Source organism: Lolium rigidum, chromosome 1 (genome assembly GCF_022539505.1).
Source record: "Lolium rigidum isolate FL_2022 chromosome 1, APGP_CSIRO_Lrig_0.1, whole genome shotgun sequence".
Taxonomy (NCBI): domain Eukaryota; kingdom Viridiplantae; phylum Streptophyta; class Magnoliopsida; order Poales; family Poaceae; genus Lolium; species Lolium rigidum.
Window position 1 is genome coordinate 257,949,363 of NC_061508.1, and position 17,968 is coordinate 257,967,330.

A 17,968-nucleotide genomic window follows, 5' to 3' on the forward strand; every position below is an offset into this window, starting at 1 on the left:
AGCTAGAAAATATGCACCTTTATCATACTTGTAGCTAAGGCCCGGAAAGGACTTCGTGAGGGCAGCGCACATAGATTCACCTAGTAATGGGGGAAATGATCTTCAAAAATGAAATTCTCGTGGAAGTGCATGATAAGTTGGTATGCTCTTACTCTGAATTTTTGGTACATATTTCTTAATGAGCTGGTTCATAGGTAATTTTTTTCTTCAGTTTATTTTAATGAATGTTGTTGTTTTCTACCATGTTCAGTACTATGCTTTCATACTTCTTTTAATCCTACATACTGCGTTGATGCTTACAACCCCTTGTAGAACGTTACTCTATTAACATTGAACTATTTCAAAAACCTATATATGATCTACATGCATGTTATACATATTTAAAGTTTATAACCTTAATCATGGTACCTGCAGAAACAATATTATGAGTCACTTGCGAAAGCTACTACAATGCCATCGACAGAAAGAGGTAAGAAGATCCTCTCCTCCTAGCTTTTGGAAGGAAGGTGACTCATGCCAATTTGAGAGTCGTCGGGAAGGTGACTTCCACCCTTGGTTCCTTGTAACGATAGAATGCATGTATTAAATGAACCCCCCTCCCAGTTCCTTAAACCGAGTAGCAATGACTCCCTCAAGTGGGTCACCCATTGGTCTCCTATTCCAGGCGACTATTTCAGTGTAAGTGTCGTCGGCTCAACCACACACCATTGTTGGAGTAGTAATGATTAGGCATTATAATTGAGTTAGTCACGAACTATTATACTCTCCCAATTATTGCTTTTCTGAAACGGAATATAGACATCTTTCTTCATGTATTATTTCATAGGGCCACTACACACTGGCCGGTGTTGATTAGAAAAAGTAATGTGCTTACATTATTTCTATATATGCATCTATGCAACAATAATATTATGTCATACAATATTTTTGTTTCATATATTTCGTATTTCAAGCTTAACTATTTGCCCGTCGTTTTTGTATTGCCAATACATCTGTGCACAATGATCTAATTTGTACATTTCTTTCAGGTACTACAAAACTCATGATCTATTTGGTAGGTATGTTCTCTTTTATCGGCTCTCCGGTTTCTATTATGTACAATCTTCTAGTTCCTAGGAAGCATGTTCTTCTGTATCCATTTTTATCATGTTAAATATTATCTATTACAAGACATGTGTATCTGCTGCTATGCATCTTACCCTAATCAGTTAACTTTACTCTTGTCAGTGATTGCCTTTTTGAAAGAAAACATAGACATAAGTCAGGATGGAATATGTCATAGGACCGGTACAAACTGTTGTTGTTTAGAAAAATTAATGCGTCTATGCACCAATAATCTGATATCATACAATAATTTTGCTTGATATATTTGTATTTTGTAGATTAACTATTTGGGCAGCTTTTGTATTGCCAATACATGTGTGCACAATGTCTAATTTAATTCATTTCTTTCAGGGATTAAGGAAATAATGATATATTTCGTAGATATATTTTCTTCTATCTTCTATCCATTTCATATTCTGAATATTTTTGTAGTTTCTAGGAAGCATGTTCTTCCTTAATCAGTTCTGTCATATTGAATGTTATGTATTGCGACACATGTATCCACTATGCATCTTATCCTGTTTAGTTAATTACTCTTCCTGTTGTCATTGTGTACATCTTCGAAGCAGAGGATTAATTATCTTTTGCATCAGCTTGTCATATTTCCCTTGCAACAGTGAAGTCACGGGAAGATGCGTTTGTGCGGATATCAGCCACGCGAAGATAAGGATCCTTTTACCATGATATTATGTATTGTGCACACTCCATTGAGATTCATGTCTCATGTATGCGTCAAATACATCAGGCTTGATGTAGTGTCTACTAATTTGTGGACTAGTTGACCTGCAATTGTAAGCATGAACTACTCCATTGGTGCGTATACCAGCTAAGCTATATTAAAATGACAAATACGATATTATTATTTTTTCCCTGCTAAATGAACCAACGACCGGCAGATATTGACGAGCAATCATTTCTGGACACTTTCCTGTTACGGCGGATAAAAGTTTCAAACATAACTTGATGCTCACCAATGATGGTTCGTAATTCAAAGGAGATGCCACTCGAATTTGACTAATGACATATATTTCAAGAATCGACATGTCACTGCAAATCTATATAGATCGAGGGAAATGAAAAGCGCGCGCCATTGATTACAAACCGATGACGATCACATTTTACCGATTCTGGTCAACTGGATAACTCCTGCTAACGGATCATCAGTTCATGAGTGAGCATCTGATCACCAGATTTACGTATACCCGTGATGCCTTCATGTGGTGATCATTGTCACGGCTACGATGTACCCGTGGCAGGCAAATGAACGTCATGGGAAGTGGTTACACTATACTACTGGCACTCACCTCTACCGTCAGAAGTGTAGAAACACGTCGGTCACTGGTAAGCCTTTTTGGCGGAGCGCCATCTTGGCGGGTAGAGGTGTCGATGCAGGTAGTTGAGCCGGTGCAGTCGGTGGTTTTATTGCAAGCAGAGGTGGGTGGGGCTAGTACGGCATGTACGGACCACCGACATCCACGTCATACGGGTAGTAAGTTGAAGCAGCCTGGTAGGCATGCGGTGGACGTTGCGATCCAAGGAGTCCAGGGGCACCGGTGTGAGGGCGCATGCCCGACGACCAGGAGCCCGTGTAGGTTGGCGGGGCACCAACTGGAGAGGGAGCCACCCAGGGCATGAAACAAGCTTGAACCATCTCAGCCCATGGATCGTGGGGAGGACGCCGGGTGGGTGACACATGAGGGCCAACAGAGGAGGTGTCGGTGGAGCATCGTTCGTCGAGGTCGATGGAGTGGACTGCAACGGCCGATACACTGGGTTTTTGCTGCGGTAGTTGGGGCTGGGGCGCCATCCAAGAGGTGGGCGCATCGCCAACGAGGGCTGTATGGAAGGCGTGAGGATTGGTGGGTGTTGAGTGGTGATGAAGAAATGTGGACGAGCATCATGGAGACCGAACCTCACCGAAAGAGGGGAGCAGCCGCATCATGGGGATAAAGGAGGTTTGCTTTTCAAAACTTTCACCGAGACTGACGAGGATGATGTTGATGAGCTGATGGTCTTCCACTAGAGCGCCAAGTTCGCGGAGCTCATCAGTGATGGACTTGAGACACTGGCAGACGCCAACCGGGGAGTCTCCATGCACCGTGTTGCGGAGCTTAGTGTTGAGGTTGTTGATGAGGGCATCAATGTTTTCCTAGAAGAGCTAACGAAGGGCCACCTAGAGAGTGGCGGCAGTGGTAGCGTCGCGGAAGACGAGGGTGAAGATCTCGGTGGAGACGAGTGTCTAAATCCACTGGATAATGGCGAGATCTTCCTTTACCCATTGAGAATCGGCGGGGTGACGGACGAAGTTGGCGGCGGCATGATCTTGAAGGTTGCAACGTCCGAGTTTAACATAGAAGAGGTGGCGCCAATGGTAATAGTTGTGGGAAGATGTGTCGAGGTTAATTGGGATAAAGGAGCTAACATCGGCTATAGTATCTGCAAAAGAGAGAGGAGCAGCCATGATGGCAGGGGTAAAGGCTGGAGCGGGTGAGGAGGAGGTGGTGGAGTCAGTAGCAATGGTCGCGGCGGGCTTGTTGGTGAAGTAATCGGAAGGGGGAAGAGGCGGCGGCGTGGGAGGCCCAACCATGCCCTAGTATCTAATCTGATACCATGTAGAATTTCACAATTGGTTGATTGATTTGACAAAGTTACAAGTCATATATATAGAGGCCCAACCGGCCAGCTAACCCTACCCTAACTTGTATTACAAGCAATATCAATAAACTAACAGATAGCACCAAATACATAAGCATGGCAGTATTTCACTCTTACGAGGCTTGATATTTAGTACTTTGCAGCCAATAAAATCTATCAGTATTTGCACACTCTCACTACTTTGCGTTGGACATAAGCTAAGTCTATTATGAGATGTGCTAAGCATACAATTGGTATTGGATTACCACTGATGAGGTCCAAATCTACACTAGATATTGCCCTTTCAGATGTTGGTTGGGCTTGATATGCAGATGACAGCCGATCAAATTGTGGCTTTGCAGTCTTCCTTTGGACCGAATATCATCTCTTGGAGTGCTAAGAAGAAAGTTACAGTTTCAAGGTCCAGCGTCGAAGAAAAATACAAGTATGTAGAAAATGTCACACCTAAAGTGATTTGGATAGATATAGTTATTTTTTTGAAGAACTTGGAGTTAAGATGACTCAGGCACAGTGACTTGCGTTCCCGAAAAATTCAATTCTATCCAACAGAAATCACTGAAATTCAGCAATTTCGAGGCTGAATTTGTCTGAAATCGAAATTTAAAACCACGAGCTCGACCTGACTACATTAACCAAATCCTCCATATACAATGTCTAGGATATTCTGAACATGATATGCGTGCTGTTAGGACAAGTGTATGGTTAATCAGTTCACTGTAATTTGTACTCAGTGGTAATTCTAATCAATATGTTAGATGCCCGTATCAGTCACTCTACCGACAGTGTCAATGTCCAAACGATGTATTCAGAGTTTCAGACACGGAGAAAATATATACGTTATATATTGTCACTCAAAACTCATTGCCAGGAAAACAAATCCATGGAATTTACACTCGAATTTTTACACCAGTGCTATTTGGCTATGCCTGACGTATCCGCCTACCTCGCCATGGAAAAAGCCTAAACAGGCGGTAGCCGCGCCGCGACGTCCACTGTCGGGTCAGTGTCGGAGCGGCAGATCGGGCACGTCGAGTGCGCGTCCAGCCACGGATCGATGCACTCGACGTGGAACAGGTGCAGGCACGCCGGCAGCAGCCGCACCGACTCGCCGTCCTGGAAGGCGCCGAGGCACACCGAGCACGTCGCCGCCTCCTCCCCGGTGCCCGCCACGTTGTGCTTCGCCGACTGGCTGTACGTGAACGCCGGGAGACGGGCAGTCGGCGTCGGGGCAAGGGTGCTGGCCCTTCGGACCAGCCGCCGCCGCTCGGTGCGAGCGCGCGGCTCAGCCTGTAGCGGCAGCGGAGCGGCGGGGATGGCGGCCCAGGCCGCGGCCCTTGCTCGAGTGCGAGCGAGAGCGCGGCTTCGGCGGCGCCACTTGCAGAGGCTGTAAACTACAGCGACGAGAAGTAACAAGGCGAGGAAGCCGATGACGAGGCCAGCGGCGACCCTGCCTTGAGACGAGGACTCATCATCTTCCGACGTGGACGACGGCGGCGGCAGCGAACTAGGAGCGGATGAATATTCCGGGGGCCACGCCGACGTCGGCGGTGCACGGTCGAGGAAGAACTGAGCCATTGGTGCAGAGCTGAGCTGCTTACTAGCTAGTGTTGTGCTGTTGTTGGCTGCATGAACAAACTATACCCGGACTGTCTACGTTGGAGCCAGTTGCCGCGACATTGCCGTATGCGCGTCCGAGGAAGGTGAAATCGTGAAATCATTGACTTAACTGATACGCAGGCCTGCTGAACCGATACGGTCCATTTGTTTAGTGTGCCGCCGCCGGCGATAGGGTAACGCCATCAAGGTCCTTCATGGGAATGTGATGTGGAAACCAACTATAAAGATCAGCAGGTGGGATTAAAGAATCCCTGCATCTAACTTGTTTCACTTGATTGGTAGTGAAATAGCTTCTGTGGAACATTTGTTGTTCTTGGATCATACTGACAAAACGAGGAGATGCGACAACTAGAATCTGCCAAATCAAGGCCACAACCGTCTTCAGCAGTTGACGTAAACAATTAGCAGATGAAAGATGAAGGCACCGTGGCAGCGGATGTGACAAATCTGAATGTCAATGATGCTCTGGCTCCTACTGCTGTGACAAATGAGCAAGTTAACAAGACTGCAAAGGCTTTTAAGACAAAGATGTATGGGTCTGGGAAGTATAAACTGAAAAGCGGAAAGAATATAGCATCCACAACCAGGGCCGAGGGCCAGTTAGCTCAGGAGGCACGATGAACTAATAGAGAGACAGGAGGCTTGGTTGTTCCAAACATTCTTGATTGTCTCCGTGCAGATGGCAGCCACTATGAGGAGCTGCGCGGTAGTGCTGTTCAGACAGCCTCCGCTTTTCTGAAAAAGAAGAAGAGGGTGATGGGGAAGCGTCAGGCTCCAGAAGACACAAGCACTGAGGAAGGGAGTCAGAGTTTTGTGATTCGCTTCAGGGGAGATGGTGAGAAGAAATACAGAGGCTTGAAAGTTATCAGCCAGGAGGTGCAGCAGGATGGTGATGGTGTTGAGGAGGACATGGAGGCTACCAGCTAGGGAGGTGCTGGTCAAAGGACCGCACCTGTCAGGAGCCATGATCACCATGGGATGGAACTGCCGGACGGCAGTTCAGGAGCTCGAACGCCTCCTGCACACTCACCGCCCTCAACTCGTCTTCTTATCTGAAACACGACAAAGGAAAGATGTCTTGGAGAGCTTTCGCTGGAGGTAAGGTTTAAAGCATGTCGTCTCGTTTCATGAGGAAGGGAAGCGGGATGTCTAGCCCTCTTCTAGCATGAGAATGTGGAAGTCAAGTTGTTTAAAATAAATAGTAGAATTATTGATGTAATCATACATGATATAAAAAGGGAATAAAATGGAGTTGCACGTTTGTTTATGGTGAGCCTAGAACCCACATGAGATATCTAATGTGGGACATGTTAAAAAGAATAAAACCTTTGACGAATTTACCTTATGATGGGTGATTTTAATGAAGCTATGTAGCAAAGTGAAAAAATTCAAATAAAAAAAGAAATGAAAAACAAATGATGGATTTTAGAGAAACTATGTCCTACTATGATCTCCATGATCTTGGCTTTTATGGCACACCTTGGACGATAAACGTCAAGGCGAAGAAAATGTGAAAGTTCGGTTGGATCGAGTGGTGGCCTCACCGCATGGTCTAACATCTATCCTCAAATAAATGTAAGTCATCTAACTAGTTCCCGTTCAGACCATTGCCCCATTTTGCTTAAGTTGTTTCAGGATAATGCTTCTTCCCGGCCCAATCATTCTCTAAGATATGAAGCTTGTTGGGAGAGTGAAGGATCACTTGATGAAGAGATTAAATTGGCTTCGGAAAATCACTCAAAACCGAAAGATCTAGGTCATGGTGCTGCAAATCTTTCAGGGGTAATGGATTGCTTGCAATCCTGAAGCAAAAAAAAGGTAGGCTCTGTGACTAAAAAATGGTTGAAAAGCTGAGAAAGAAGCTAGAATCTATCAATAGGAGAAATCTAGATCATGAGAAAGAAAGAAAAAGAGTGTGGAGAGAGAATTGGAATCTTCTAGAACAAGAGAAGACTTACTAGAAACAACCTTCAAGAATTAACTGGTTGAAGGAAGGTTATAAGAACACACAAAAATATCAAAAAAAGCTACCTGGAGAGCGAGGAAGAACAAGATTGAAAAGTTGCAAAAATTGAATTGAGCCATGACATAACACAAAGAGGAGATGGAGTCGATGACAAAATCTTTCTTCAAAGATTTGTACACGGCGGACCAGGAGGTACAAGCAGAAATCATCCTGGACAATGTGATGCCCCACATCTCATATGGCATGAATCATAATTTATGTATGGAGTTTTCTGAGGAGGAGATTGGCAATGCGCTGTTTCAAATTGGCCTGTTAAAGGCACCCGAAAAGATGGTTTCCCCGCTAGATTATTCCAGCGCCACTCGGGTGTCTACAAAGAGGATATAACAACTTCAGTAAAGGAATTTTTTCACACCGGTAATTTTCCCGAAGGTATAAATGACATAATAATTGTTCTTATTCAAAAAAGAAGAATCATGTGTGCCTCCGAGATATCAGGCCTATCAGCTTGTGTAATGTCATTTACAAGGTTGTATCAAAATGTATGGGTAACAGATTAAGGCCTATGCTGGAATAAATAATTGCGCCTAACTAGGGCGCTTCAATTCCAAGAAGAACGATCGATGATAATGCTCTAATTGTGTTTGAATGTATCCACTCTCTATAGAACAACAATGATAGAAAAGGGAAATTGTGTGCTTATAAGCTTGACTTAGCCAAAGCATACGACATAGTGGATTGGACCTCTTAGAAGGAGTCCCGAAACAAACTTGGTTTTGCAACTCAGTGGATTAAATGGATTATGGCGTCTGTTAGAACTGTGACCTACTCAGTCCGCTTTAATGGGGAGCTTCTTGAAAAGTTTACACCCTCTAGAGGCCTTAGACAGGGAGATCCGTGTTTTCCTTATATATTTTTATTTGTGGCTGATGGTCTCTCATTTACTTCAAAAAGAGATTGATGCAGGTCAAGTAAGAGAATTAAAAGATTGCCGGGTGATACGTCTCCGACGTATCGATAATTTCTTATGTTCCATGCCACATTATTGATGATATCTACATGTTTTATGCATACTTTATGTCATATTTATGCATTTTCTAGAACTAACCTATTAACAAGATGCCGAAGAGCCGGTTGTTGTTTTCTCGCTGTTTTTGGTTTCAGAAATCCTAGTAAGGAAATATTCTCGGAATTGGACGAAATCAACGCCCAGGGGCCTATTTTGCCACGAAGCTTCCAGAAGACCGGAGAGTCAACGAAGTGGGGCCACGAGGTGGCCAGGGGGTAGGGCGGCGCGGCCCCACCCTTGGCCGCGCCGACCTGTCTCCTGGGCCCCTCGCGACGCCCCCTGACCTACCCTTCCGCCTACAAATAGCCTTCGTCGCGAAACCCCCAGTACCGAGAGCCACGATACGGAAAACCTTCCAGAGACGCCGCCGCCGCCAATCCCATCTCGGGGGATTCAGGAGATCGCCTCCGGCACCCTGCCGGAGAGGGAAATCATCTCCCGGAGGACTCTACACCGCCATGGTCGCCTCCGGAGTGATGTGTGAGTAGTCTACCCCTGGACTATGGGTCCATAGCAGTAGCTAGATGGTTGTCTTCTCCCCATTCTGCTTAATTGTCGGGTCTTGTGAGCTGCCGAACATGATCAAGATCATCTATCTGTAATTCTATATGTTGTGTTTGTTGGGATCCGATGAATAGAGAATACCATGTTATGTTGATTATCAATTTATATCTATGTGTTGTTTATGGTCTTGCATGCTCTCCGTTACTAGTAGATGCTCTGGCCAAGTTGATGCTTGTAACTCCAAGAGGGGGTATTTATGCTCGATAGTGGGTTCATGTCTCCGTGAATCTGGAGGAGTGACAAGAACCTCTAAGGTTATGGATGTGATGTTGCCACTAGGGATAAAACATTGATGCTATGTCCGAGGATGTAGTTATTGATTACATTACGCGCAATACTTAATGCAATTGTCTGTTGTTAGCAACTTAATACTGGAAGGGGTTCGGATGATAACCTGAAGGTGGACTTTTTAGGCATAGATGCATGCTGGATAGCGGTCTATGTACTTTGTCGTAATGCCCAATTAAATCTCACTATACTCATCATAATATGTATGTGCATGGTCATGCCCTCTCTATTTGTCAATTTCCCAACTGTAATTTGTTCACCCAACATGCTGTTTATCTTATGGGAGAGGCACCTCTAGTGAACTGTGGACCCCGGTCCAATTCTCTATACTGAAATACAATCTACTGCAATACTGTTCTACTGTTTTCTGCAAACAATCATCTTCCACACTATACATCTAATCCTTTGTTACAGCAAGCCGGTGAGATTGACAACCTCGCTGTTTCGTTGGGGCAAAGTACTTGGTTTGTGTCGTGCAGGTTCCACGTTGGCGCCGGAATCCCTGGTGTTGCGCCGCACTACATCTCGCCGCCATCAACCTTCAACGTGCTTCTTGACTCCTACTGGTTCGATAAACCTTGGTTTCATACTGAGGGAAAACTTGCCGCTGTACGCATCACACCTTCCTCTTGGGTTCCCAACGGACGCGTGCTGTACGCGTATGTTGGCGTCCGAAACCCACCGGCGAGTAGCGACGGGCAACACGTAGAGCCGGGAGGCTCCCAGAACTGCGGCTGGCCCTGGTCCCTCGAGCGACGGCCCGCAAAGCTCTGGCACGCACATCCCGATGCTGGTGCAAGGGCGTGACACCTGATCTATACCTGGTCAGGAAGGTGATGGATTTGCTTCGCTTAGTTTCCTGCATGGCATACACGTAAACATTAAATACGAGCCTCGATCGGCTCTCAGGTTGTCCTGTGAATCGGCTCAAGGAGCCGATCCACCCATGACTCGTATGAGGTCTACGATCACATGGTGGTCCTGCTTGATCAATATAAAGCTAAAACGACCTACGACGATTTAGGGTTTTCACCGCATAATCAGAACATCCTACACGTGATTGAGCCTGACAGCCACGCAAGATAATAATAAACCAGCCCTAGCTAAGGCCTAAAAACCAACGTGGAGTTGATTCCCGGAACATCTTATCTAGGGCTAGCAAACTACACCGTACGTGCTACTGGATCCTTCAACCCGTTTGCAAGGCCTAACTATGCAGATATTAAACTAATCCTTGAAGAACAAGGAGCAATCATAACAGATCGGATCTACTAAACACAGATCAAGCAAGGTGCCGCCCTTACATCTAAGATAGGTGTAAAGGCGGCTAGACGTCTAGGGATAGCATGGAGCAAAGCATATATCGTGGTAAAGCAATGCTAACCCTAACACATCTATGATAACTACGTTGCTCGCCATCAACAAGGCTTCAGCACGAGCAACGCATGAATAACGAATAAACGTATACTGCCTAGATCGCAAGATGCGATCTAGGCAGCATGATGCTTACCCGGAAGAAACCCTCGAAACAAGGGGTTGGCGATGCGCCTAGATTGGTTTGTTGTGAACGTGATTGTTGTTTTTCTCAATAACCCTAGATACATATTTATAGTCCGTAGACTTTCTAACGTGGGAATAATCCCAACCGTGTACGAGCCAAATTCTACCTAACCGACACGTATCCTTCTATATTTACAGATACACGGGCAAACTAGCCCAAACTTCGTGTACAAGGCCGATTCATGTATATCTTCCGTGTATATTCTTCAAGCCCATCTTTAATCACGGCCCACCTCTGATCCGGTCAAATTCTGGTGATAACACATGCCCCCCTAGTTTTGGAAATGATAATTCCAAAACCACTCTGCTTTTTCCTCGTCGGGTCATGTCGTGGCAGGGTAAAACCGTCGCAGTATCCTTCATCATGATGCCTTGCCCTCTCAACTTCTCCGCGTGATTTGACAGTTGTTTTTTTTTCTTTGGGCACCACTTCCTCGGAAACTGCTGTGGCATTGAATCTCCACTATATCCCCTTTTATTTAACCGCTCCGAGCAGTTCGCCACTTCATCCCCTTGCTCTGCTCTAGCCATCGGCACCAAGAAACCCCCATCTCAGTAGCAATGTCTTCCTCCTCTTCCTCCTCCACCTCGTCGGATCTCTCCTCCCAATCCTTCTCCTCCTCCTCCTCCTCCTCCCGCGAACCCACGCCGGAGTGGGTTCCAATGGCGGCGCACGACGAGCGCGCCCCAGAGGAGTGGGACCAGGAGGACCACGCCTCCTCCGTCTGGTCCGAGGACGACAAGTTCTTGACCAGCGGAGACGAAGAACTCCAGTTCCTCGCCGATGGGGAACTGGAATCGGAGAGCGAGGACGACTCGTTCTCCTGGGACGACTATACTTCCTCCGAGGAAGAGGAGGAAGAAGACGACGACGACTCCCTCGAGGACTACCCGCCGGTGAAGCGCTTCCGCGCCGGGTCAGATGATGACGACGACGATGATTATGAAGAGGAGGAGGCCCCCAATGAGGACCACTGGAGCAGCGACGAGGAGCCCGCCGGCAGCAGCGCCGACGAGAGCTCCGATGGCGATGACGAGGGCAGCGACGGCCCGTAGAGTAGGATCTACTAGTATAGGTCTAGTAGTAGTAGCAGATTGGTCAATAGACCTTTCTTTTGTTCTTCCTTCCTTGAGCAATCGGCTCTTTCTTTGTAAGAAATCTCCCTTATTAATGAAGAAAATATTTCTCTATTAATTTTGCTTTCTCATCAATTTTGCCGATTGCCGAACGAAGTCAATGCACAAAGAGCCGATGGCAGGGCATCGGCTTGTACCATAAACACGCTTTAAGGTCAAACCAGTTGCCTATTCACACGGTCAAACAGATCCAATCCGCGTCCACGCCATCCTCCAATCTCAAACGCGCAGATTCAACTCCTCAGCAAATCCAATGAGAGAATCATCTCAGATGCCATGATCTTCTGGCCTGAAACAGATCTGTTAACCTGCTCAATTGAGCTTGTTCCTCTAGAGTCGATGGCCATGCATCGGCTTTCTTTTTTTTATTCTAAAGTCGATGTCCGAGCATCGGCTGTACTGGTATCCATATTTCTCAAGTCGATGTCTGCGCATTGGCTGTGATTTGCAGAAATTTTTTTTTTACTGGCCGATTTTACACATCGGCCCCCATGTTTCACTGTCCATCGTCCCACATGCTTGGGAAATATTTCTTGAGGTGTTGACCATTAACGGCTACTGGGAATTTAACACCATTCAGCTGCTCGAGCATGTATGCATTGCCCTTCAATACCTGATCGACTTTGTACGGACCGTGCCAATTAGGAGACCATTTGCCATATGCTTTATCCTTGGTTCCTAATGGCAACACGGCTTCCCATACTAGGTCACCAACTTGAAACTCCTTTGATCTCACCTTCTTATTGTATGCGCGAGCCACCCTGGCTTTGTTCTCTTTAATCTTCTCCAAGGACCAAAGTCTAAGTTCCGTTGCATCCTCAATAGTATCACTCATCAGGGCTGCATATTCTTCAGCTGTTAAATCATTCTGAAACGTGGCACGTCTCGATCCAGCCGTAATTTCCCAAGGCAATACGGCTTCCTGCCCATAGACGAGCTGGTATGGTGAAGTTTTTATAGCTCCATGGCATGACATGCGATAGGCCCACAAAGCTTCTGACAATGTTTCATGCCAAACCCTAGGATTCTCATCGATTTTCCTCTTAATCAGCTTGATCAGGCTCTGATTGGACGCTTCAGCTTGCCCGTTAGCTTGAGCATAGTATGGAGATGATCGGATCAGCTTAATTCCCATGTCATCGCAGAATTTTCTGAATTCTTTAGAAATGAAGACCGAACCTCCATCGGTCGTGATGGTTTGGGGAATCCCGAACCTATGAATGACGTGTTCTTTCACAAATTTGATAACATCTTCTGATTTTACCTTCTTCATAGGGACGGCCTCCACCCATTTGGTGAAGTAATCTGTAATGGCCAGAATCCACTTGTGGCCTTTGCTCGACGTAGGATGGATTTTGCCGATCATATCCATGCCCCAACCTCGAAATGGCCAAGGCTTGATGATGGGATTCATTGCTGATGCGGGTACCATCTGGATCTTCCCGAACATCTGACACGCTTGGCACCCTTTGTAGTAGTTGAAGCAGTCCTCAAGCATGGTGGGCCGGTAAAACCACCGATCGCCTAATCAGCCACTTCATCTTATGAGCCGATTGGTGAGTTCCACAGGAGCCTTCATGCACCTCATGTAAGAGCCGATTGGACTCAGTTGGTCCCAGGCATTTGAGTAATAACCCTTCCAACGTCCTGTAGAACATGTCATCTCCTATAAGGACATATTTCATGGCCTTGTACCTTATCCGTTTAGGTGCCCCCCGAGCCGAATCCTTCAAGTAATTGAAGATATCGGCTCTCCAGTCATCCTATTCCAGGAACTGCACCTGAACTTCTGACCCATCTGGTATGTCCTTGTAGCCTGACGCCATCTGGGCGAGATCGTTGGCCTCGGTATTCTGAGATCTTGGGACCCAATTGAAGTTGATGTACCGAAGTTTTGCCATCAGCTCGCGGCATTCCATCCAATAAGGGAAGAGTGACTCACTCTCGTACTTGTATTCATCCGTGAGCTGGGAGATCACCAACTTCGAGTCTCCAAAAAGTTCCACCGCTTCTGCCCCGGCTTCCAAAAGCAACTCCATTCCCTTGCGTATCGCCTCATACTCAGCGACATTGTTGGTGCAAGGGGTAGACAACCTGATGGAGAAGGAATATGTTGCCCCCCGAGGCGACACAAGCAGAATGCCGATGCCACAACCATCGTCACAAGCCGATCCGTCGAAGAACATAGCCCATGCACGTATAGATAGTGCTGCTATATTAGTATTGATCCGTTCAGCTATCAGATCGGCCAACGCTTGTCCCTTGACTGCTTTCGCAGGCTGATATCGGAGGTCGAATTCCGATAACGCAAACATCCACTTACCAAGTCGGCCTTTCAAAACAGGAGCCGACAGCATGTGCTTGACAACGTCTGTCTTGCATATGACGATGATTTCTGCCGTCAAAAGGATGTGATGAAGCTTGGTGCAGGTGAAGAATAGGCAAAGGCATAGCTTCTCGACCTCAGGATACCTTGTTTCTGCACCCAACATCCTTCTGCTGAGGTAGAAAACGACCTTTTCAACACCCTCATAGAGTTGCACCACCACTGAAGCGATGGACGTGTCAGCTACTGATAAGTAGATATAGAACGGCCTGTCTTGCTGAGGTGGAACTAGCACAGGTGGCGTTGTCAGATACCGCTTGATCTCGTCAAACGCTCGCTGCTGTTCTGCCCCCCAGTGAAACTCGTCATCAGATTTGATCTTCACCAACGCCATGAACGGCTCAATCCGTCCTGATAGATTAGAGATGAACCGTCGGACGAAGTTGATCTTGCCGATAAGACGTTGGAGTTCCTTCTTCGTGGTAGGTGGCTGCATGGTACGCACTGCCTCCTGGCCTTTCAGGCCGATCTCAATTCCTCGTTCATGAACCAATAAACCTAGGAACTGACCGGCCGTCACACCAAAGGCACACTTCTTTGGATTCATTCTCAGCCCGAATTTTCGAGTTTGGTCTAGGATGCGTCGCAAATCATCCAAGTGTCCTTCCATGGAGACAGACTTAACCACCACGTCGTCGATGTAAATTTCCACCAACTTGCCGATCAGATCATGAAAAATGTAATTCATGGCACGTCGGTATGTTGCACCGGCATTCTTCAGCCCAAAAGTCATGACCACATATTCAAACAAGCCCACCGATCCTGGTACTCTGAATGCAGTCTTGTGTATATCTTCTGGAGCCATGAAGATTTGGTTGTAGCCGGCATTGCCATCCATGAAGCTTAACACCTTGTGGCCAGCGAGCTGCATTGATCAATGTTTCTCGCCACGGGCATTGGATATTCATCCTTTGGAGTGGCTCGTTGAGATCTCGGAAATCTATGGCCACACGCCATCGGCCGTCCTTTTTCTCTACGAGTACGATGCTCGGAGATCCATTCAGCGTACCCGCATGGCACGATGAACCCGGCGGCTAACATTTTCTCGATCTCCTTCTTGACTTCTTCGAGGATTTCGGCCTTCATCTGACGTGCTCGTTGTTGGAATGGCTGAAATCCTTTCTTGAGAGGGAGCCGATGCTCAATGATGCTCTGTCTAACCCGGGCATCTACGTGTAATCCCACGCAAAGCAATCAGGGTATTCTTTTAACAGAGCTATCATCTGGCTCCTGAGGTGTGGATCTAACTTTTTGCTGATGAAAGTTGGTCGTGGCTTATCCCCAGGACCAATGTCGACTTCTTCTACCTCATCAGCCGATGTAAACCCATATCCTAGCTTTCCGTCACCTGTTAGATCGACGCTGAACACAGGCAAAACGTATGGCGAGGATAATAATATGGGCCGATTGCTGGAATCGGCCCCCATTTTGATTGCATTGCTCAATGAAGGTTCACATCTTGTTCGCGTGTCACTACAACTACGTGGCATGCTGGAGACAAGATCATCACTTTTCATTTTTTGGGGCCGATCACGAGGATCGGCCTTGCCACGTACGTCCATAGCCTTTGCTCTTGTTACACGGTCAGGCCGGTGGATAAGACCAGCCTCACCCCGTTTTTTGTCACGTCGATGCGCTCACAGTCGTCCAAAGTGATGCCGGAGAGTGGCTCTTGGCCTCGCCGTCTCCCAAATGTTCATGCCAGCCTGTTGAGATCTCGGCTGAGTCATCCGCGTGGACGATTTCTACTTCATCTCCATCCCACTCGTATTAAGCATTGATGCATCGTGGATGGAATGCAACAGTTGGCGTGGATCCAATCTCTCCCTAGCAGGACAGCGTAGGTGCTCTTGCTATCGACAATGAAGAATGTCGTAGGGATGGTTTTCCTTCCTACGGTCAGGTCCACGTTCAGAACACCTTGTGCTTCTGATGCTTGGCCGTTGAAATCGCTCAATGTGACGTTGGTCTTGATCAGATCCGAGCTAGAGCATCCCAGACGACGTAGCATGGAGTATGGCATGATGTTGACTGCCGCTCCGGTGTCGACCAGCATCTTGTTGACCGGCTGCCCATTGATATAACCTCGTAAGTACAGGGCCTTCAGGTGTCTGTAACTTCTTTCTCGTGCCTTCTCAAAGATAACCGGCTTTGGGCCGCAGTCAAGTTGTGCCACAGGTGACTCTTCGGTTCCAGGAGCACAAAACTCCGCCGGAAGAATGAACACCATGTTTGTGCCAGCCGATGTCTCATCATCGGCTTTCTTCTGTTTGGGGCGCCACTCTTTCTTCTGTGGTCGACCCTCCTCGTCCAGAGTTCGCTGGATTTTCGCGGCTAGATCAGGCCGCGCCTTCCTCAACGTGTGCAGGTATAACCTTTCGGCTTCCTCCAAGCCACGTAGCCGCTGAACTCTACGCTTTTGGGAATGGCTGAGTCCATCAGGGCACCACCTTGGACGGTGGTATTTATCCTCTTCTTCTTCTTCTTCTTCTTCATCTTCTAATTCCTCGAGATCTTCCACCCGAGAGGACTCAGCTTGCTTGTTCCGAGATGGGAGAGGTCCTAGACGCTTGAATACTGACACGTCTCCCGTGCCCTTCTTCTTCTGTCTACATTCTGGGCAGTTGCCGATTGTGGGCAATCGGCTCATTCACTGAATCCCGGCGGTGTTTGAAGAAGGGACAGGTCCAGATGCTCGTCCACGTCGTCCTGCTCTCTTGACTTCTCCTTGGAATGGCGCTCATATCTTTCCTCGTCTCGATCATGCCGACGATGTCTCCTGGAGTCCCTGCTAGCCAGACGATCTCTTTCGTCATCGTCGTCGTATCGTCGGCGTTGGTCGTACTGACTCACATATTTGTTGAGGAGGTGATCAGAGAGAGGTCGTTGATATCGCACATTCTTCACTTCTCCCTCTGTGATGTAGCGCTTGCCATCGTGTCGGAGCCGATCGCGTGGAACGGCTTCCTCCTTGTCCTTGCCACGAGAGCGGCTACCCTCGTCTCTGTCCTTACCAGGGTGGTGCGCAGGTCCTACCATGTTAATGCTGAACGAAAAACCTGTCTGGCACCTCCCGGGGTAAGCGTACTCCACCATGTTAACGGCGGGGAAGGGGTGTGTGTCGACTTTCATGGCGTATTGGCTGAAAATTAGACGCCCTTGTTCTATCGCCATTTGGATCTGCTGACGCCACACCCTGCAGTCGTTGGTGGTATGGGTTAACGTGTTATGCCACTTGCAATATGGCTTGCCGTTGAGCTCTTGCACCATAGGGAATTTGTGGCCTTCGGGTAACTTTAGCTGCTTCTCCTTGAGCAAGAGGTCGAAAATTTGCTCAGCTTTGGTCACGTCGAAGTCAAACCCTCTTGGAGGACCTTGTGGCTTAACCCACTTGCAGGACACGGGGCTTGCCCCCCGAGTCCATTCAGCCACTGCTACCTCTTGATCCCCTGCAGAGCCTTCACCTTCCTCTGTCTCAACCAGGACTACCGCACGCTTGAACTTGTCCTGGTACAACTCTGGGTGGCGCTGTTCATATAATGATAATTTCTGAACCATATGCGCCAGTGAAGCGTAGTCTGCTTGGGAAGCCATATCCTTGATTGGCGATGCGAGACCCACC

The 17,968-nt window shown here is 47.3% G+C and overlaps 1 protein-coding gene across 1 annotated transcript; it reads right to left on the reverse strand.

Moving 5' to 3' along the window:
• Positions 1 to 4,719: 4,719 nt before the first annotated feature.
• LOC124657846 (RING-H2 finger protein ATL39-like) lies at positions 4,720 to 5,334 on the reverse strand. The gene has a single exon (XM_047196333.1). The coding sequence runs from the start codon at positions 5,332 to 5,334 to the stop codon at positions 4,720 to 4,722; it is 615 nt and encodes a 204-aa protein (XP_047052289.1).
• Between the last annotated feature and the right edge of the window lie 12,634 nt (positions 5,335 to 17,968).

What these genes read in the sequence shown, in the direction of transcription:
- LOC124657846 (XM_047196333.1), bottom strand. Translation starts at nt 5,334, where the DNA reads ATGGCTCAGTTCTTCCTCGACCGTGCACCGCCGACGTCGGCGTGGCCC.